Source organism: Gymnoscopelus microlampas, assembly GCF_963454915.1.
Source record: "Gymnoscopelus microlampas genome assembly, chromosome: 21".
In the NCBI taxonomy this organism is placed as follows: Eukaryota; Metazoa; Chordata; class Actinopteri; order Myctophiformes; family Myctophidae; genus Gymnoscopelus; species Gymnoscopelus microlampas.
In genome coordinates, this window is record NC_139958.1 from 28,304,603 (window position 1) to 28,327,223 (window position 22,621).

A 22,621-nucleotide genomic window follows, 5' to 3' on the forward strand; every position below is an offset into this window, starting at 1 on the left:
GCGCTGATGGAGTCACAGACTGCTGTCCAGCGACCGGTGGGTGTTTGAGATACCCTCTCGGAGAGGAATGGGCACTGACAAAAAACCTTTCGATCAACTGTGCAATCCAGCGATAGCGATTAAATCACTTTCCCTGGGACGTTATCATTGTATGACCGGCTCATCCATCTTAACTCCGAGTGTGTGGGCGTTTAGTGTACATGCACATGTGCATGTGGGTGTGTGAGCACAGATGCAAGTGTGCGAGTGCGTGTGTGCGTGTGTGTGTGTGTGTGTGTGTGTGTGCGCGCGCACACGCCACGCGCAAGTACATGCGTAGGTGGGTGAATGTGTGTGCTTGAGAGGATGGCTTGAGCTGGGCTGTGCGCCAAGCTCGTTGAGTGGGTTTTGCTGGAAAAGTGCACACTGTTCTTCAGTGAGGCTCCAACCATTATGGGCTCAATGAAACCAAGAGTGTATGAATGGAAAGTTAAGTCACAACAACCATTATTTAAAGCCGTTTTTATTTTGAAAACCATTTTTCAAAACCTAAAAGTAACACACTTAAAGACATTACGATAGACATAGTTCTTTCCATAATATGCTTTTTTTGGGTCTTGAACAACATCTTGGATACATTCAAATGAGGCCGCGGGAGCCTGTCCATTCAATTAGGAACGATATTTTTCCCCTGTGTCTTTTCCCTTAGGAAGTTATATTTGTTCTAACAGAATTAATCTCTGCTTGATTTACATCACGGTTCATTTAATATCATTAACATAATTTGCAGTCAAGAGGAGGGGTGTGCAGAAAGTCTCTTGGGAGAATAGTCAATATGTTTTTTCCATTTCTTTTTTTGCATATGTTGTACACAATTGATCCTATATTTATTATTTCTACAATATTTGTAAAGCAGATGATTACTACTGTTTTCGTGATGAATATATATATATATATATATATATATATATATATATATATATATATTATAGTATATGCGCGAGTGCACGGGCAAAACATATAATAGAAACAAACAAACCTTCAGCTGGATGCACAGGACAGAATATAATACATATACAACCCAAAACAAGAATGTGTCCAATAGTGATCCAATAAAATTCCTTTTCCTTGTTTCCCCGGACAGCACTGGTTTGCAGATATCAATACACTTTTAAACCATATACACTTGTGCCAGCGTGGGTGATTACATTTATTTCTTGATCGCCTCTTGTCTTGATCGTCATGGGCCACTATACCCATTAACAGGCTCGACAAGCCCAAAGCTTATTGATACCCGGGTCACGATAAATTCAGAACCGGGTTTGTAATGGGCTCGGGTTTCGAGCTCCATCCCTATTCATCAGCTTCTACTACCAGCGGAAAACATTATACTTGGTCAAGCCTATCCACACTAAACCTCGACCCTGTGCAATCCACTTCTGGCAGAGCTGATGGTGAGCCAGTAGGAGGGCAGCGCTAACTGATACTGTTGCTACGAGCACAGCTCTGCCTAGGTAAGTGAATTTGGATGATTCTGGTGAAGTCAGCCATGCTGGGAAGTTTGTGTCCTTATTTTGCAGCTGTGCCTCCTCCCGCTCTTTTTGGGTCAGAGTGAAGGGGCATAGATCAGCCAGGACCTCCAGAGCTGCCCGCTGTCCTGCCTGCACCGCACCGCTCATGTAGCCACACCAACGGGTGGCTGTCTCGGTTCCTGCCCAATGGATCCTGAAAAGTAATCACACACACGGTTCGATTTGCTGGGGGATATGGGGATAATCCATGCCTCTGCTTTCTATATATATGCCCGCCTCATGTTTGTCACAGGTGGGGTTTTATCCTTGTTTTTGGTCAGACTGAACAAAAAGTATGCATTTCATTTAGGAAATGTTATTTTTTGTGTAAAAAAAAATAGCGAAAACGTGCAGATCTACAAGTTCACAATGTGTCGCGATGCACCGCATTGTGAGATGACTGTCATCAGCAAACGTGCTGCTGTATCTTACAGTTCATCAGGTTCAAGTGAAATTCTGTCATCCCAAGGAAGGGACCGGGACCCCCAGATCATCACCCCACTTGCCTATAGCCACTGATCGACGACGTCATGAACAAGGAAGAGACTGTGAGACCTTGGATTAGCGCAACACTCATCTAGCCACTAAACAATATCGTATTCAAAAAGGAGGCTCACGCCACACACCTATAGCTATAGCCAGCCACTGACTGATGGCGGCATGCACACGGAAGAGACCGGGAAACCCTGGATTAGTGCAACACTATAGGGTTTAAGTGGTTAAATGTATCTAGCAATTAAATTGGATATTTGAGCAGACACAGCCTGTTCACCATTCAGATGAAACGTAGACCTGGAAAAACCTCCATAGTGGAAAGTGTGGGTTAGGTTTGAACCGTTTTACTTCTTACCAAACGCTTTCTACGGACAGTGTTTATTCTGAATGCATAATGGATCAAAGAAATGATTTATGCATGAATACCGTGGGGTCAATTTATGCTTAGTGCTTTGCTCTCTGGTGAATGTGCACTCTCTCTTTCTCTTTCCCTCTAAAACACTCCCTCTCGCATTTATGAAATGTTATCTATTTAGGAATAACAGAAAAGTGCTCTGACCAGACTACCCAAATTGACTCAAATGAGCTGTGGGCAAACACTTATTACCTTGCGTGAAATACTAACCATACCCTGCCAGTCAGTCCTGCAATCATTGGCTAAATGAATATGCACACTACAATGTCATTAGTACCCCTATTCAGAATAAGTGGGCCTAAATATCCCTTTTAGGCTGTTTATACAGTTCCTGAGGCAATGCCTCAGGAACCGTTCCATTCACATTCCTGTTTACACACATGCAGCATAGTGCAATTAATGACGATGGCATGGCCAGTATGCTTTACATGACTATGTATGCTTTACATCACTATGTATTAGCATCTCTTGCTGTCATGTAAGTCCTGTGATTAAGGTCATGACAATTGTTATTCAATTTTAATTAGAATATGATCTGCCCAGTTAAGAGCGTATTCAGAGTAAGGCAATAAGAACATAATATTCACATGGCCATAGCTTTTTTCACAGGGAGCGTTTATGTTGTGCGATTAATTCACATTCATTTAAACTGCCGTTTGTGTCATGATGAGTACATCCACACCGAACATGAACGTCACGCCGCAATTAAGTGACTGAATAAAAGCAACCTTTAACATCACCAAATTGACAGATGTGTAAGGACCTTAAACCACTTAAACCCTATATGGTTTACCGGAGTCACGGAGGCTCTATACTAGTGTATTTTCACTTTTTTACTCTACATTAAATATCTTCGCTGAAAATAGCCGATCTACAAGCTCACAATGCCTCGCTCTGCGACGCATCGTGAGCTTGTAGATCGGCTATCTTCAGAGAAAGATATTTACAAGCTCACAAGCTACGATGCGTCGCTCTGCGACGCATCGTGAGCTTGTAGATCGGCTATTTTCTGCGAAAGCTTTCCCCACAATATGGATGCTGGGGTTTAAGTGGTTAACCACAGCAAAAGTAGTGACTATAAATCAAACGTGAGGTAGACTATATACTGCGGCATGGTCATGCTGGACCTCCAAAAGGCGTTTGACACCGTCAATCATTCAATTCTACTGAATAAGCTGAAGGCGTTTGGTTTTGATAACACATCTGTGAACTGGACGAAATCCTGCCTTGAGGGAAGAGAACAAGTGGTTGATGTCAATGGAACACTGTCCTCGTTCCTCCAGTGAACTGTGGGGTTCTCCAAGGAAGCATACTAGGGCTGTTGAAACATGAAACATGAAAAGCAGCCTGTATCTGCAATTTGTTCTTGTTCGCTGATGACTCAGCACTCCTGGTCTCGGGCGAGGACAAAATGCAAGTTGAGGAAGCCCTGAGTTCTGAACTCGGCTTTGGCTTTCTGATAACAAACTGTCATTACACCTTGGTACAACAGAAAAGTCAGAATTGACAATATAGTATTACATAATAGTGTTTGTATTTGTTGACTGTTGATGCATTTTTTTATGCTACTGGTATGTTGATGAACTGGACCACAATGGAAACAAGTTCCCAGGACTTTTTTTGTCTTATCCTTTTAGCCTAAATGTCTTACTGTACCACGTGCCGTTTACATTTCTGACTAAGAAAGTATTCAATCAATCAAAAAAAGCTTTCTCCACAATTCGTCCCTCAGAATAGAGATGATAGCGTGGATGTGGTTAAGAGTCTAAATTGGGATATAATATTGGAATTTAACTGCATGTAAACAGCAACTGCCAAACGCGAATTGTAATTTCAAAGTTCCTGGACACTACACATCATGCATCCATGGACAACCGAAGTGGACTTTGTTGATTACATGTTGACGTTATGTGTGTCAAGGTCACACCACGTCCTTGAGGATCCATCTCCTATATGGGGGTATAGGAATGGTCTGCCGCTCCTCTTATAGTCGCGTTATGTAATGAGCTCCCTCTGCTCCCTGTGGACTTAATGTCATTATGGAAATGCATTACCTGAAGCCTCCCCCCCCCCCGGTTGCCTCTCTTCGTTATCCACCTCTCCCTCTCTCAATTCGTTCAGCATTGTGCATCTCCTAACAGGCCATTAGAAATGGATTAAGGGCCGTCGTCCCATGAGAATGCTGTTCCTGTTGGCCCGGTGTCCATTTTCTTTGGAACCTGGACTAATGCATGTTAGCGGGGGCATAATCACTGCTGCTCTCCATTCTGCTCAGGTCAGTGCTCTGTAGGCACAGCCGCGCCTGGTGCCTACGCAGTAAAAACGCCCAGTGCTCATTTAACTCCGACGAGAGTGCTCTTCGGAGAACCCCTACAGATTTGGTTCCATTTGTACTGTCTTTGGAGTTAGATAAACACGGAGGATTTTACTGTGGAGTGGGTGAGGTGAGAGATTTTTGGCGGCGGCCTGCAGTTCAGGTATTTTGTGTTGTTTGTTTTTTGAGGTGTAAAAAGAGGACATACATTGGTAATAGGGTACCAAAAAAAAGACAGAAAAGACTAAAGAAGCAGAAATGTGTCTTTTTCACATACATCATATGATACTGTGCTGTAACCTGTAGATTCGTATCACAAAGAACTGTATCAATAAAGATAAGAATGTGCTCACAAATGACAGGTGGGTGTTTACAGCACATTGCTTTACACCCACTGCCTACCTTTGCTTCCCTTGCTAACTGTGCTACTGAATGCCCAGAGAGAGAGAGAGAGAGAGAGAGAGAGAGAGAGAGAGAGAGAGAGAGAGAGAGAGAGAGAGAGAGAGAGAGAGAGAGAGAGAGACCCACATTATCCCCTGCAAGCCTAGCATTGAATCCCACCAGAGATTTTTCTCCTGTGGCAGCCCCATGCTATCTCCCCAGGAACACACCTGCTATCTCAATGAAGAAAGAAAAGAACACCACTGGGGGTTGGACAGCCAATTACTCTTAAAAGGAAATAAGTATAGAATATATATATATATATATATATATATATATATATATATATATATATATATACATATACACACACACACACACACACACACACACACACACACACACACACACACACACACACACACACACACACACACACACACACACACACACACACACACACACACACACACACACACACAGTATGTATACTGTATGTCAGAATAGCGACTGCATTTATCCCTGGAGAGAAAGAGCATTGCAACACGCTGGGCCTTGGTTGGCCAGCAATAGGTTGATTACCTGCCACAGGGTGTCCTCAGGCTGGGGTGGTAATACGTTAGCAGGCCTGGTGCCATGACATTAACAGGACACCCCCCGCTGTAGTCCTCCTTAGCCCAGTCCTGTAATACACAATTCATAATATGACAATAGGGCCAATGTAGCAGTTAATGAAACAACGCAACGAGTCAAAGCAGCATGGCAAATGTTGGCTGAGCAGAGCAGGTTTTGTTTTAACCACATGAAACCTCACGTCCCTATTCTGGACATGTCATAGACAAACGTTCGATAGAAATAGGCAAACATTAGGCGGAAATAGTTGATCTACAAGCTCACACTGTGGTGACCAGACAACCAGAAATACTGCAGGTGCGCGCACACACTAACACTAGCGTACACTCATAAATCTAGGCATAGAGAGAAACAAATTAGGGGGACCAGTTCAGACCCCTGGGGGACCCCGGCCCATATATTAATATATACCGTATGGTTTACGTTTATGTAGTTAAACATGGTGGTTCAAAATGTACAATATATAGCGCAATGACACCATTTCCATGGCTATGGACTCCATTCCTCCATAGTCTCTCAAAGCACATTAAATTACATTATCCCCTTTATCGCAGCAAATACCTTGGTTCTTGAAATTCCCCAGAAATGTAACCCCAAGCTGTACATAAAAGTGTGTTGAACTTTCGTGATTTATTTCAAAGTTGACCTACAATCACCACTTAATAATTAGCCGTTTCACCACCAATGTTAAAGAAATGGTTGGGTTCGTTAGCTGGATGGTCCCATTATGTAATTTGCGTAGGGGGCCCCGCAAATTACGCAATGGACCCACCTCACCCTTGTGTCAAAGCAGGTGTCAGTGTTTACAACTTGGCGAGACGATGAAATGGAACTATCCTTCTGGTCGCGAGAAAAGAGTGAAAAATAATTGTGGGAACAGCAATCAGGTCAACTTGTGTTCAGCACTCTCAAAGTTTGATGTCGGTAAATAACAGTAACATTACATTACTCTTACACCAGCTTGCAGTGCATCTCTCTCTCTAGTCTGTGTTGTTAACCAGCTGGGAAGTATGACTCTTGGTCTGTCTGTGTTGCTTGCTTGCAGTGCCGTTTCTGTGATACAGTATGTGCCTGACGAAAGTTAAAGTGAGTATTACGTTTGATAAATGCAAACAGTGTTTTTATACTGTAAACTGCAGCTCGGAAAAGATAACTAACTTGCATTGCAAGTTTATACATACATAGGCATACATCATTTTAAAACTAGATAATTATCCCTCAAGGTTTAGTTACATTTCTGGACTGATGCAAGATGAAAAGCAATGGATTTAATTTGTCCGCAAGGAGCAGGCCCAACATTGCATTTAAAATGTTGATTAGCTGGGCATACTGGGCAATAAAGTAAATGCTCTGAGGAAATAATAACCATCAAGTATTCAGCCAAGCCATAGTATAAATACTATAACTATTTTATATTTGAAAATGTAATAAAAAAACAATCTGGGGGAGCAATTTCTTTTTTTTTTTTTTTTTTTTTTTTTTTAATAATTTTTATCCCACGATTTTGTAACCCACATTTTTTCACCCAGTGCCAATTGCCTATGTAATCCTGGGCACTACCTACCCTCTGCCAGCCTAGGGAGAGCCCAAGCTGAAGCTCATGCCTCCTTCAATGCATGAGGAGCAAGCAGGCCGCTTCTTATCACCCGACAGGGGGGAGTTTCCCTGGTTGGACATAGCGCGTGGAAGGAACACGTTATTCCAACCAATTCAATTTCAATTGGCCCGATGCAGCCGATAAAAGTACTGTTATCTACCAGTGGTTCTCAAAGTGGGATCTGGGGACCCCCCGGGGTCCTTGAGGGGGTTCCAGGGTGTCTTCTTGCAAAATGAGTTAATAACCACTTTAACCCTAGACATATACGCCATTTGAAAATATGGGGATGTATTGTGAGCTTGTAGATCTTCTATTTTCAAAACAATATTAACAATAATGTGTGTGTGTGTGTGTGTGTGTGTGTGTGTGTGTGTGTGTGTGTGTGTGTGTGTGTGTGTGTGTGTGTGTGTGTGTGTGTGTGTGTGTGTGTGTGTGTGTGTGTGTGTGCGTGCGTACATTTGAATAAATAAAGGCAGTAGTAATTCCACATTTGTATTAAACGTGCTTGTTAAATTTATGTCAATCAATAAATCAAGTGTAGCTTGGGTAGGTTGTGCCCTTTGGGACGCTCAGAAACTGTTTTACTGGATGCACAAGTCAATTTGACTGTTCCAAAATGTGCTAAATTGTTTGCAAAAATATAATAGATACCAGCATTTTTGCCCAGTCATAGATAACCCTAGGGGTTTTGTGATTTACAAGCTTTAAGAATCACTAGTGCAGGAAATTTTATGTCTGAACCCCATTTTCCCAGAGCCCGCCACTTAACACCACGCCCAGTGGTGGAAAGTAACTAAGTACATTTACTTAAGTACTGTACTTAAGTACAATTTTGAGGTATTTGTACTTTACTTGAGTATTTCCAATTTCCAATACTTTTACTTCTACTCCACTACATCTCAGAGGCAAATATTGTACTTTTACTCCACTACATTTACTTGAAAACTTTAGTTACTAGTTACTTTTCAGATATAAATTATGATATAATGAAACATACATTAACCACTTTAAACCTATTTTAAACCTAGGCTATTTGAAAATAGCAGATCTACAAGCTCACAACGCGTCGCATCGCGACGCGTTGTGAGCTTGTAGATCGGCTATTTTCAAATATTTAGTACTTTTACTTTTGGTACTTTAAGTACATTTTGATGCCAATACTTTTGTACTTTTACTGAAGTAAATTTTTAATTCTGGACTTTTACTTGTAACAGAGTATTTTTATACTGCAGTATTGGTACTTTTACTTAAGTGAAGAATTTGAGTACTTTTTCCACCACTGAGTCCACGCCCCCTGCCAAAACTTCCTAACACCCTTTTGCCACCACATGGAAAACTTGCGAGAACTTCCACTGGATGTGAACAGTATCATATGGTGAAATAAAGTGCCAAAATGCAAACCATAAAAGGTGAGAAACTAATCAGGGGATTAGAAAGTGAGGTCACCATAATAATTCTGTAATAATTCCACCTTTAAAAATGTTTTATTGTTTTATTGTTGTGCATATACATTTGCTTTCTTCTTCTCCTTTTTATTACTAGGTAGGGTAATGTAAAGGTAAGGTAACGTTTAGTTATGAAGTGCCTTTCAAAACAAAATTAGGTGCTGTACAAAGAATAAAACCAGGAAGTTAACAACAACAAAACCAGTTAAAAATAATAGATAACATTTTAAAAAACAGACGGTGTAAACAACATTACAAGGTAATGTGCATGAAGCAGGTGAAAAAAAAAACAGGTGGCTTTTTAAAAGAATCAACTGACTCTGCTTTTATTAATGCCAGGGGAAATTACTTCTACTAAGGTTGCTACAATGTCGGAGGAGCCGAACAAAAAAATGTTTTTACTCTTACAGTATGTACCTGTACACCTTGGACCTTGAATAATTGCAACGCAAATATTAATTATGTGAACTGCACCGCACTGACCCGAATTAAACAAGACACTCACGCACGCACGCGCGCGCACACACACACACACACACACACACACACACACACACCCACACCCACACCCACACCCACACCCACACACCCACCCACCCACCCACCCACCCACCCACCCACCCACACACACACACACACACACACACACACACACACACACACACACACACACACACACAATTCTTTTCAGTTCACTTTGGTGTGTACTGTCGTTCTCTTCTCTGTTCCACCTGCACTCTGACCATCAAAGCGGAGCTCTTTAACTTGAAACTTGAACCTGTCATCATATAGAGCAGTGTACTTTTGTACATCGTTCTCCTCATACATAACAATATTATGTGCAAAGGAAAACAGCATTACTGTATTTTCACACACAAACCAAAAAAAAAAACAGACTTGTGGTTCTCAAGAGAGAATGTTGTTCGGTCAAACATGTGAAAACACAAACATACATACACACTGCAATACAAGTTTCAGCTCGTCAATGTCTGGATGCCATATACACATTGTATTTTGGTGGTCTATGCCCTGCATCGATGCTCGGAAATAGAACTGTGCTCTGAACGAAACGACTTGATGCCTTCAGTGTGTCTACAGCCGTTATAATAAACAATGAGTGTGTTTCTTGACGTGAGCATCGGAGGCTTTCTACTGTATGTTGCAGGGAGTCACCAGCTAAGACAAGAGAGAAGGGGCACGTGACACCCATCCCCACCACACACAGTAAAAAGAATACTTGATACATATATTGATATTTTAAAGGAGTAGATCACCCCAAAACATTTTTTTTTATCAATTAAACAACCCATGAAGCCTTGAATTCATGGAGATTTTTTTGTGTTTGTCGCATCCCTGAGCCAATAATTTCCGGTAGGAGACTCAATTGAGTCTCCTACTGCGCAGCCACCCAGTCATTTAATTATTGGCTTCTGAATGCGACAAAAAAACTAAAAATGTCCATAAATTCAAGGCTTCATGGTGTGTGTAATTGAATAGGCTTACCATATTCTCAATGTCTTAGACTAAAACTAATTTGTAGCAGTCAATCAGATTTTGAGAAAGAGAGAAATATGTACGGAAATTTTGTTGAGTGGCGTTAATACCCTAGAAAGTGGCTTGACTCTGCTTTGACTAAATTGAACAACCAGAACCAGGTTGTGCAGACCAAAAAGTAACATTCATGTGCCTGCGTCACTACCTACAATCCATTGAGCAATGATGTACGTAGTATCATAGCGAAACACTGGCATGTTTTGTTAGCTGATCCTGAAGGTGCCAAACTGTTCACTGACCCTCCTCTTTTCTCCCATTGTAGATCTCGAAGCATCAGAGACTATGGTGAAAGCAGACTGATACATACCCCCCCCCCCCCCCCCCCCCCAGCAACACACAGGGCGGCTTGACGGAGTCACTGGCTTCTACCCGTCTACACTGTGTAGCTTGTAAATACTCCAAGAAAATTCACACATTTAAAAGTGCAGTCACTAACAAACAATACACCATCAGACAATGTGTCTTTTTTATTGTAGTTCTTCCAACGTAGTCTACATGATTTCCTAAAAATGTAATCTCTAGTATGTAGGCAAAACATCCAGACCTGTCCGCACACGCATAATAGAACACATGAGTGCCATCAGACGCAAGGATATTAAATCTCCTATTGCCAGACACTTTATGGAAGCCGGTCACTCCGTAGCAGATCTGTCATTTATAGTGATAGAACAAGTTAGGAAATCCACAAGAGGTGGTGATTTAGACACCAAACTCCTTCAAACTGATCCAGATGGATTTCCCATTAAAAAATCTGTTAACCCGGGTGGCATGAATGAAGACCTCTCCCTCCACTATAGGAAGCATGTATTGAATATCCTGTGTACTATGATGTAATGTTTAAAAAAATATATCTTTCAAAAATGTTTTTTTTAAATGCTAACTGCTATACAGTATGTGTAATGGTCTGTACAATGAACTTCATGATTTCAAATGTAATACTGTGTAACCTTAGGTTTTTTCCTGTAATATATGTCCACCCCCCACCATTGCCATGGTGATGACCTTGAGTAGTGATCCTCAGCACCTGAGCTGAGCTGATCTAGAGCCCTATAAAAGCAACTGGTTTGTTTGCTCATATAGCACTGACGAAGGTCCCAGGACCGAAATGTTTGCTAATTTTATTCACCCCTCACTATGAGCACAGAGCACTTTATGAGCATATACAAATAAAACAAATTAGACATTTGAAAGTCTCTGTCTAAGGAGTTTTTCTTTTTTGAGACCACCGCTGAACAAAGGACAAAGAAAACAACAGTTTACCCTGTTCTTTAGTGTGTAATTGCTAGAAAAGCATAGAAAGCATTCCCATTCTGAGGGTGAACATTTGGCGAAAATAGCTGATCTACATGTCGTAATGCGAAGGGTATTTTTGGCAAAGATTTGCGTAGACTCTACACTGTTTGGTAAGTGAGCGCACGCACACGCCACATGGACGCGCATTTGTTCAGTGCGTTTATATTGTTAGATCAGTGAGTCCTGAAGGACGGGGGTCTATTTTGAGGGTTGCCAGCCAACAAGGTTGAGAACCACCGGTGCAGAGAAAAAACTGTAGGGGGCCTATTAGAGCCCTTAGGAATCTGGTCAACTAAATATACTAGGGTTTAAGTGATTAACCCATTAAGACCGGGAACGCATCTGTGTGTCATTTTAGCTTTTTTTGGCTATTCAAAAATAGCAGCTATACGGTGCCGCGCTATGAGCTTTGAATATATATATTTTTTTAGAGCGAACATTTGTAACTCAAATCTTTGCTTCTGGGGGGGCCCTGGAAGAACATATTTTGAGATGGGGGTCCTTGACATGAAAAATGTTTGAGAACGACTGATATTGTAGCAACATAGGTTTAAAAAAAAAAACTGTTAGGATTTAGAAGACATTTGTAGAATCCGCAGAAGCAAATATTTGCACAAATGTTCACGATTTTTCTAAAAATAGCAGATCTACAAGCTCATAGCACGGCACTCGGTGCCGCGCTATGAGCTTGTAGATCTGCTATTTTTTTAATAGCCAAAGAAATCGAAAGTGACACAGATGCGTTCCCGGATTTAATGGGTTAAATGAAAGATTATGCAACAGCGTGCAACCTGCACTCAAATTTAAAATCAAAACACTTCTGGGAAAACTTCACATCTCCGCTGGCTTTTGTGAGCTGGGAAGTGTGTTTACATTGAGTCTAACTTGGCGTTTGATGTTGAATGGGCTTATATAGGGCTTATACTTAAAAAGTGTCTGGGGGTGCACGCAAAAGCCAAAGTAGACGTGACAATTACCCCAGAAGTGCTTCAAAGTGAAATCCCCTTTTAGGGTTGTACTGCCTCTGCTCCACCCCTTCAACCAGCTACCTTGTTGATTTAGGAGCCATTTATCGGTCAGAGAGGAAAACAAAGAAAAGCTAATAGCCATCTGTTGGCAGGGCTGGAAATTTTGTCTTGACAAGTGCATCAGTCGTAACATTCTGACAGGCTCTGACAGGGTTGCACCCTCTTCTGAAGTCCCGCAAGTAACTGCAGGAAGTCTGATATTTATTTAATGATGAAGCTGTCGTCAATCTGTTGGAAAGAGAACAGACAAACGGCCGGATTAAAAGGAAAATTTGTGTCGGCCCACCCGTCCCTTTTAATGTATCCACCCAAATTCACAATCCTGCCACCGCTAGTGAAGTATCTAGGGTTTACTATTGTTTGTCCGATCAAAGCGGTCCCGTTCCATTGTAGCACATAAGCTATTATCGTTCTTATTATCTCTCCTGTCTCCGACACTCCAGTCTGAACTGTTGATATCCTACTATATTATTTTCCCCTTGAGACTCACAGTCGGTCAAGGAAGAAAACCATTACGTCTCCCTGGACATTTCTGCCCCAAGCTTCCTTGGGGCGTTTTGTCCTTTTCATACAAAACTCTTACGGCACGTGAACAGCAAGCAATCTCAGGACTGACATGCCAACATGCTACAACAACATACTACAACAACCAACAATCTGAACAGTAAACTCCAGTGCTAATTAACACTGAGACTTGGGAGGTCAGAGAGAGTGTGTGTGTGTGTGTGTGTGTGTGTGTGTGTGTGTGTGTGTGTGTGTGTGTGTGTGTGTGTGTGTGTGTGTGTGTGTGTGTGTGTGTGTGTGTGTGTGTGTGTGTGTGTGTGTGTGTGTGTGTGTGTGTGTGTGTGTGTGTGTGTGTGTGCGTGCGTGCGTGCGTGCGTGCGTGCGTGCGTGCGTGCGTGCGTGCGTGCGTGCACGTCCAATCATGCCTTAGGGCACATCTTTAGTTGATGTTCTGGGTGCTGAACTGTAGATCGCATTATGTTGTTTATTTGGTCTTGGGTTGAATACACAACACATACTATTTACTGAAACAGGCAACTAGGAAAACCACATTAATTAAATTAATCATTGTCAAGATCAGGTTGATTCAGGGATACAAGCAATCACACCTTTGGGCAAAGCTTTGTTATACACTCTATAATGTAAGTAAGTAAATCTTTTCACAGAGAGAACTCACAAAGTGCTTTACATACAACAGAAATAAAAACAGCAAGAAACATTCAAATAACAAAACAAAAACACAATGCATCTCAGAAGAAAAAAAATCACACCCTGTGTGAAGGAAGCGGTGCCTTTGGGGCGGGGCTTAATTTCAGTTCGTCCCTATTGGTGGTCTGAGTCCACTTACCAAATTTGTACTTGGTAGCATGCTGCAAACTGGAATAATGGCTGTTTAAAGCCCAGCCAATGGGTAGACAGAGGGGGCGGGGCTTAAGTAATTACAGTTCGTCCCTATTGGTGGTTTTAGTCCATGTACAAAATTTGTACTCCGTAGCATGCTGCGAACTTAAGTTATGGCTGTTTAAAGGCCAGCCAATGGGAAGACAGAGGGGGCGGGGCTTCAGCAATTAATGCTCGTCCCTATTGGTGGTCTAAGTCCACATACCAAATTTGGACTTGGTGGCATGCTGCAAACTGGAGTTATAGCTGTTCAAAGCCCCGTGCTCAAACATACATACGGACGGACGGACGGACACACAGACACGGTCAAATGTAGAGCGGCTGGCACCGCTAAAAACTGCAGACACATTTCACACCTGGAGGAGAAGCTCAATGACATTCCCCAAATGCATGTTGAAACAGAAGTGTTTTTAGCTGATTCTTAAAAATATCCACAGACGCTGCAGCTCTCAGGCCACCAGGAAGGGCATTCCAGCGTCTAGGCGCTACAGTACAGACTGAAAGGCTCTGTCACCTTTGGTGATTAACCTGGTACGAGGAATGACCAATAGACCCTGGTCAGCTGACCTCAGGGTCCTGCTGGGCACATATAGTTCTAGCGGGTCAGTTAGATATATTCAGGCCTGGCCATGCAGAGCTCTAAAAGTGAGCACCAGGACCTTGAACTGAACCCTAAAAATGACAGGAAGCCAGTGCAAAGAGGCCAGAACTGGAGTAATGTGACACCTTCTGCTGGACCTAGTTAACTGTCTTGCAGCAGTATTTTGAATGAATTGGAGGCGGTCTATGGACGTCTTACCTTGGATGCAACGCCATCAGAGGCTACAATGAGCACCTCGGTTTTAGCCTCATTCAATTGGAGGAAGTTGCTTGCTAACCAGGTCTTAATGGCAGACAGACACTCGTTTAACTACAGTAAGATTAGAATTAAAATCATCAGGGCAGTCAGGGTTAAAAGAACAATACAGCTGGATATATAGGTGGGGTTGGCGAAAGGGTTTGCATGTTCTCCCCGTGTATCCCAGGGTAGTTAATACCCTCACAAAACATGTAGTAATCCTGGTCACTATACCGCCTCCCCCATGACAGCCGGGGCGCCTGATGGAGGGGAAGGGAACTGGTTGGAATAACGTGTTCCTTCCACGCGCTACGTCCTACCAGGGAAACTCTCCCCTGTCAGGTGACAAGAAGGTCAGTTGGCTCTCATGCACTGAAGGAAGCATGAGCTCGGCCCTGGCCTCCCCAGGCTGTGGGGGACTGGTGTAGCGCTGGTGTAGGGCTGGTGTATCGCGGGATAAAAATTGAAAAAAAAAATACAGCTGGATATCCTCTGCGTAAAGGTGGTGGGAGATGCCTTTAAAGAGGGACCCCACAGGAAAGGGGGACAGGACTTACAGACACATACTGTAAGGGCCTACTGCAACTGAAAAACATCTACCTGCGAGATAGGACTTAAACCAGTCAAGGGCACACCCACCCATTCTCTGAGCCTATTCGTCATAACACTGTGATCCACACTGTCAAACACAAGAATCCAGAGTCTGCAGACATCAGTAGATTGTTCGATACTCTTAAAAGATGGCAAAAGCCAGACTGGAATTTATCAAAAATGTGGTGTTCATAGTTCATTTCAAATAGCTATAAGCTGGTTGGCAACAATTGTACATAAGAAGTGCTGTTTCTCACAACCCAAAGTAACTGACCTTCTCTTCAGAAACTCTCTTTGTATTATACCAAAGGTGTTCTACCGACATAGCAAGCTGAAATTAATTGAATTTAATGTTATTTAAGATAAATAACGTTTGGTTCTGCTGTGTTCTGCTATAGGTGTCGAGGTGAAATCGGAATCATTAATGGATCTGTCCAGTTGCAAATTGTTTTTAAGAGTCAAAGCAGGATACACACCTGATAGCTATTTGTAAGTGAAATGAAATGAACTAATTCACATCATTACTTTCACCTTTTACTGTTACCATGTTCATTTTAATTAGAGAGTATTTTTCAATTAGTAGTTCTTGGTCAAGTTATCCAACCCAAAGTAAAGATAATGATAGATGATTAGTTCCTCTGTAAACCAAAGGTTTTTTCATGAGATTCACAGCATAAAGAAGTGTAGAATCAGATTATTCTCATTAACCTTGTGGTTAATGGCAGAGAGATAGAGGCGCTGAGAGAGACAGTGTGTGTGTGTGTGTGTGTGTGTGTGTGTGTGTGTGTGTGTGTGTGTGTGTGTGTGTGTGTGTGTGTGTGTGTGTGTGTGTGTGTGTGTGTGTGTGTGTGTGTGTGCGCGTGCGCACACTGACCTATAATACATAATGTATGAATTTCGCATACATACAGAATAATGCATTTATTATATGTGTTATGTGCCCTCTTCCCACAGAGATGCCCTCATCTCAAGGAGGAAGGATATGTGACTAGAGTAATTTGAACACGTGTCTCCCAAGAACTGAGATCAATCACATCACCATTTCTGTATTCAGTAAATAACAACTAACTCAGATTCCAGTGATACTGCACATGTTGCTGGTCCTGATGGAAGAACTCGATGTAACTATGGTTACAAACTAGTCACACACAATACTGACATTGTGATATATTACTTAATCACATGCTTATCCACTGAACACAGGGGAATTCATTGCTCCCATATAGTGAAAATTGAAAATATAGCCCCATATTAATAAAGCCCCATTGTGTGCAGCCTCTATGGACACGGGGGAATTACAGAGCTGGCTCGCTTTGACAAGCCAGCTCTGCCCCTCCAATTCCCACACAGCCAAAGTGAGACAAACGTAACTACTACTGGTCATAATAATGTGCAAAAGCGGGAAGCATTTATGGGAGAAGGTGAGTACTGAGGGAGGTACCAGGCTGTTTGAACGTACTGTATATGGAAGCAGCTCAGGGAGAGGAGCCGTACCTATGGGAAGCCAAAGGAAAGTATCAGATCTACAAGCTCACAGTCTGAACTTGTAGATAGGCTCCGTGAGCTTGTAGACCAGAACTTTTCAACACGCGACAACAGAATGCAACAGAGCATACAGGAGGCTTAAGCAGTGGTGGAAGAAGTACTCAAATTAAATAAAAGTAGCAATATTACAATGCAGAAATACTCTGTTTCAAGTAAAAGGCCTGCATTCAAACTTTTACTTGAATAAAAGAACAAAAGTATTGGTGTCAAAATATACTTAAAGTATATACATAATGAGTAAAAGTACTCATGAGTGACCCATAAAAATAAAAATAAACGAAAAATAGCAGATCTACAAGCTTACAAATTGCCGAATAGCCCTTTTATAACGTACCGTACTTGAGTAAATGTACTTATTTACTCTCCACCACTGGGCTTAAGACATACCCTGCGCTCACATTGGCAGCAACTATATAGCATATAATATAGGTGGAATATAGAATATAGATAGCTTCCAGACAAGCTGCCATTGCTCTTCAGCACTCCACTTACTCAAAACTACGTAAGCAACGCCCACAGGCTGACTGCAGTGACAGGGAATCCAGGCGTAGGCGACAGCGGCGGCAGTGACTTGGCGACACATACCCGACAAAGTCTCTGCCGTTGTGAGCGCAGGGGTAAGCTCAGAGACGGGACAGATTTTGAGAGCATGCTTTAGAGAGGAGGTGAACTCACAGGCAGCTGACATGTGCTGCATCATGTGCAAACAGTGTCCGTGTTTGTGTTGTGTGTGTGTGTGTGTGTGTGTGTGTTGGTTATCTTCCGGAGGAAAACACAAAACACAGACGTTTGAGTTGCAATCTAGCCATTATTAACCATCGTTATGAAATGATTCTTGTTTGAGATCAGTTCGATGTCAAAAGGCAGTTTGCTCCAGTCTAAGCTATATCTAAGGGACCTGGTGTTATACAGCAAGTGTGCCTGTCCCTGACTTGAGAGAACAAGTTGACTGTCCAATCTGAAATGTTAAGGGGTTGTTAAGGCATACCAGATAAGTCAGCCAGGCATTTACTTACTTTCTCCTCATAGTGGATGAAAGATGCAGCCTCGGGACCCAGATACCGCACCAGGCTAGCAACCACCGCTTCTCTCCTCTCTTCGGCCTGGAAAAAAGATAAAGATCTTGAACTGGCCCTCACATCACGTTCGCTCATCATTCTCAGAAATATAGGGCAGGCTGCTAAAATATGAATGCATGCTCAAGAAACCGACACAGCCTTAGACACAGGCAGCCACGAAAAAAATGTGAATAACTCAGGTCCCAGACGTCCAATGCTCATGGTTAGTGAAAGCATGTTTAGTGAGTTATGGCCACAGTGGCAGAGGCCCCAGGCCCATCTAGCAAGAAGTACAGTATGGCCAGAGCCTGATCATCATAAACCTGAGTGACAGATGTTGCACAGGTTGTCTGAAAATCCCTCATCGGCACATCGCCTGCACCTTTGCTCCTAGCACGCCGTCTATGGCAATAATTCAGGACTGGGTGCTCGTGGCCACTCAATTAGAGCCACAGAGGAGCGAGGATGAGGAGCGAGAGAGGAAGAAAGGTGCCAGATTGCCTCCCAGAAGGAATATATAACAAGCTCTCGTTAATTTGCCCTTTCTTTCTTTCTATCTATCTATCTCTCTATCTAGGGTTAGAGAGATAGATGGGGTTCATTATTCTGCACGCTTTGGTGGAATATTGTCACTGTTCAATCATACAGCATGTAAAGCAGAGTGATAAGAAGCGCTAAACCAAAATACCAGACGTCAGTGAGGAAATAGTCATAGGTGGGATGTGTGAAGATATGCCTTCATTATTCAACTTGTCACAGAGGCATTAGGGCTATATATAGCCAAACCAAAACAGTCACGGGAGACAGAGTTGACATGTATGGCCTCGCTAATGATAATGTTGTGGCATTTCAGAGGAACCTTCATTAAAACTTGATATTATGTTGTTTCTATAACAACATAATCCAGTCAGGTATTTATTTTCTCGTAAGCCTTGGTTTATGGGATATCTTGTTTACGTATATGCCGTGAAAGGCAACCACAGTATAGTACAGTAATTAAACCTATTTATATTACCGCCGTTTTTGTGCCACATGCACATAATTATATATAATTATGTCAAATAGAACGGCTTCATTAGAAATTGTGTGATTTAATTTTTCTAAGTGATAGTTTTTTTAGTTTGACATTAATTTACCGTTTCATTATGTTTTCCAATGTGTATGGCAAAACTAACAGTTGGTTGGTGTAAGGAGAGGACACGTTTCAAGATTTCCCACCCTTTACTCACATACATATTATGTCAAAATATTATGCCACAAGATCGCTGATGCCTCTGAAGCAATTATCTAAGCTCTGTGCTTATAGTTTTGAGGTATCACCTTTGAACCTTGCGCTGACACGCACACGCACATCGACTCTCCACTAAGTTGGAGAGATTTCCTCCATATTTCAACTCTGCTGTTAAAGTGCCATAACTTCAAACAAGATCAAAAGAAGTCGCGCACATCCAACAACTTTTTTCTTTTCTTTATCTGATCAGCCTGTGGCACTATAATAGCTCACTTTATGTTTTCACCTTTAAGTTTTTAATCGTAAGTCCTAGAATCTAAATGTATTTTCCCCTGAATTACATGTATCATGACTCATTTACTTCTATAGGTCATGTTGTGCCCTTAGGGGCTCAGCCCACTTAAAATCTTAGCCTATAAGTTTTAAACCATGGTGGAGAGTAGAATCAAAATGCATTTTCCTTGGATTTCTTGGGTCATGTCGTAAATATCTTTATAATTAGATTTTTATGTTTTACATTTTTAAACACATTGTCTCTCTCTAGAGTATTGTGATAAAAAACTAAAACACAAAAATCTGGACCCAGATTCTGCTGATGTGGATGCTGATTATTATAATTTTTTATCTGTGCTGTCCTTTATGTATGTGGGTTTGTATGTGGGGAGGGGGGAGGGATCTGGGGGGGTTGTATGTATACTTTGTGAAAAATTAAAATGAAAAATAAAATATTCCCAAAAAAATATATATAATCATCATAATAATAATAATAATAGCCTACATGCACAGCGAATGTCAGCGATGCGCTTTAACTTAGTGGGGATATGGGGATTTTAGGAACAGGTAAGTGCATCGTTCTGCTTACACGTTGCAATATATTATTATTATCCACTTTATTATTACTAGACCATACCCGGTCGGCGCAGCGCATCCGTGGGGGGATATGCGCACATGATCTGGCAACCCGGGAGGCAGTTCGTCCCATAGCTGGGCAGCCACGTAACCATGGCAACAGTGTTTGACACAAAAACGCTAATAAGAAGCTGATGAGAAAAACGGGCTTCACAGTTAAGTTCAGATGGTAATGGTCAATGGCTGTGTGCAAAATCAGAGCAATTGGTCCAGCCACTGAGGAGAACCGGGTAGCTTCACCTACTCACTCACTCACTCACCACTACAGACGGACAGAGGTTACTAGAATTATAGTAGGATGTACACACGCTGTACACACAAAGCTGCACATAAAGTTAGAGCACTAATAAAGTGCAACTACCACGCTTCAACTGATGAATTAATGTCTCAACTCGGTAATTGTTTAATTGAATAAAGTTGTGCTTTTGGAAATTATGTGGACTGGTTGAGAGATTTATGGCTCCGGATGAAGTCGGAGCTTCTCCAATTCCTATTATTATGTGTGTTGCGATTCGCGATTATTTCATACAGACGTCAGACTGAAGAATACTGCCTTGTCTCCAATCCTTTCAGCATTAACAAAAGCAGGGGCCAATCAACAAAGATCTGATTTTGATCAGATATAGATGCTATTAAAACGAAGAGGAGGCATCAGAAATGAGGAGATTCAAGGCAGTGCATTTCCTCCCACAAATCATTTGACTGATAAGACTGTATGCCCATGTATTCCATTAATGATCGCCCCCTTGGGTCCTCAGCAATATGCATCCCGAATTTTAGTTGGCTGATCGGTCGGACGGTTCTCAGTCGAGATGAGGGGGACTTGCACGAGCGCACGGGCGCGCACACAGACACACTCATGTACACAGAGATTCTGCCCATTTGTAGATATATTTAAAAAATAGCCTATATGAAATAAATAATGTGAAACATCACATGAATGTAAAGAAAGAACGTATCAGATAGTAATGGACTGGGTGTATGGCAAGCCTGAGCAGACCGCACAACACATAATCACCACCTGTCCCCTGTAAATTATTATTTAATCAGACCTTAAGTTTTCTATTCCAATAAGCTGTAGTTCCAAATAGAAAAAGTGCTCCTCGGAGCACAAGTCTCCGCCAGGTCAGGTAGGTTATTATGGCCTCCTGGTGGCGCTATAATAGGCCAATGTGAAAAGGGTTCCATTTCTTCTTAGGCTTTTCACAGTAATCGGACACTGCATTCAGGATTTTGTTCCAAAAATGTGGTTTGCTAAATTAGACCTGCTGGTGGCGCTATAACAGGCCAATGTGAAAAGGGGGGCATTTCTTCCTCAGCCTAGTGGGAATGTGCGTACAAGATTTCACGGAAATCGCACACTGCGTTCATGATTTGAGGAATTTTGTTCAAAACGGACCTATCCTGCAAACTTTGTAGCCACTGTTAGGCAAGTAGGATGGAATATGAAATATCGGACACATCCATCTTGATCACATGACTATAGAGATACTGTGTACCGATTTGCGGGTTTTTTGGACAGAATCTGAAGGAGTAAGAAGAAAACATTTGTTTTACACAAGTCAGCCTCCTGGTGGCGCTCTAAAAGGCAGATGTGAAAAATGCAGGGCAAAGGTTTTTCCTTGGCCTCTAGGGAGTGTGTGTGCAAAGTTTCACGAAGTTCGGTGAAGTTATAGGTAAAAACGTGAATCGGCCTGTTATAGCGCCACCATGAGGCTGATGTGAACGTTTTCAAATGGCATTTCTTCCTGGGCCAGCAGTTTCACAGCAACGGGGCAAACGGTGGCGGAGATTAGCTGCTCGCAGACAGAAGGACGGACGGACGGACACACGGACGGACGGACGTACAGGGGGCAAAACATACTCTGTCGCCATGCCTTTCGGCCTGGCGGAGACAATTAGCAAGTCACATGTCACATCTCATTTTGTAGCGCTGTGATCCTCTACTTTTATAGACCTTTTTGACAAATAAGCGAGCTCTCAATGTGCAGTAATTGGATTTTAGACTTTGTGAGTAACAGGACACAGATGGTCAGAATCCACACCAGACACGATCACTGCCGCTGTGAACAGCTCACAAGGCGTGCTGGGCCCACTACTGTACTGTACACACTGTTAACGTACAAGTGCGTCACCATACATCAGAGCAATCACATCATCGAGTGTACAGTCACGGGCCTTTATCACCATGAATCGACGAATCTGCCTACAGGGAAGAGGTGAGGCAATTGAAGATCTGGTGCAGAGACAACCAGCTCTCTCTGAATGCTGACAAGATGAAGGAGATGATTGGTCAACTTGACCCATTCAAACCAGGAAAGCATCTGTGTCATTTTAGAT

The 22,621-nt window shown here is 42.3% G+C and overlaps 1 protein-coding gene across 1 annotated transcript in view; it reads right to left on the reverse strand.

Annotated features, from left to right (window-relative positions):
• Positions 1–1,175: 1,175 nt before the first annotated feature.
• LOC311037419 (putative flavin-containing monoamine oxidase A) overlaps positions 1,176–22,621 on the reverse strand; it is an 89,470-nt gene continuing 68,024 nt past the window's right edge. Inside the window, exons 11-13 of the mRNA XM_084046574.1 lie at positions 18,100–18,186; positions 5,738–5,838; positions 1,176–1,704 (exon numbers count right to left, since the gene is read on the reverse strand). Of these exons, the coding sequence (XP_083902700.1) occupies positions 1,350–1,704; positions 5,738–5,838; positions 18,100–18,186 (543 nt within the window). The 3' untranslated portion in view covers positions 1,176–1,349. The remainder of the gene's footprint in view (positions 1,705–5,737; positions 5,839–18,099; positions 18,187–22,621) is intronic.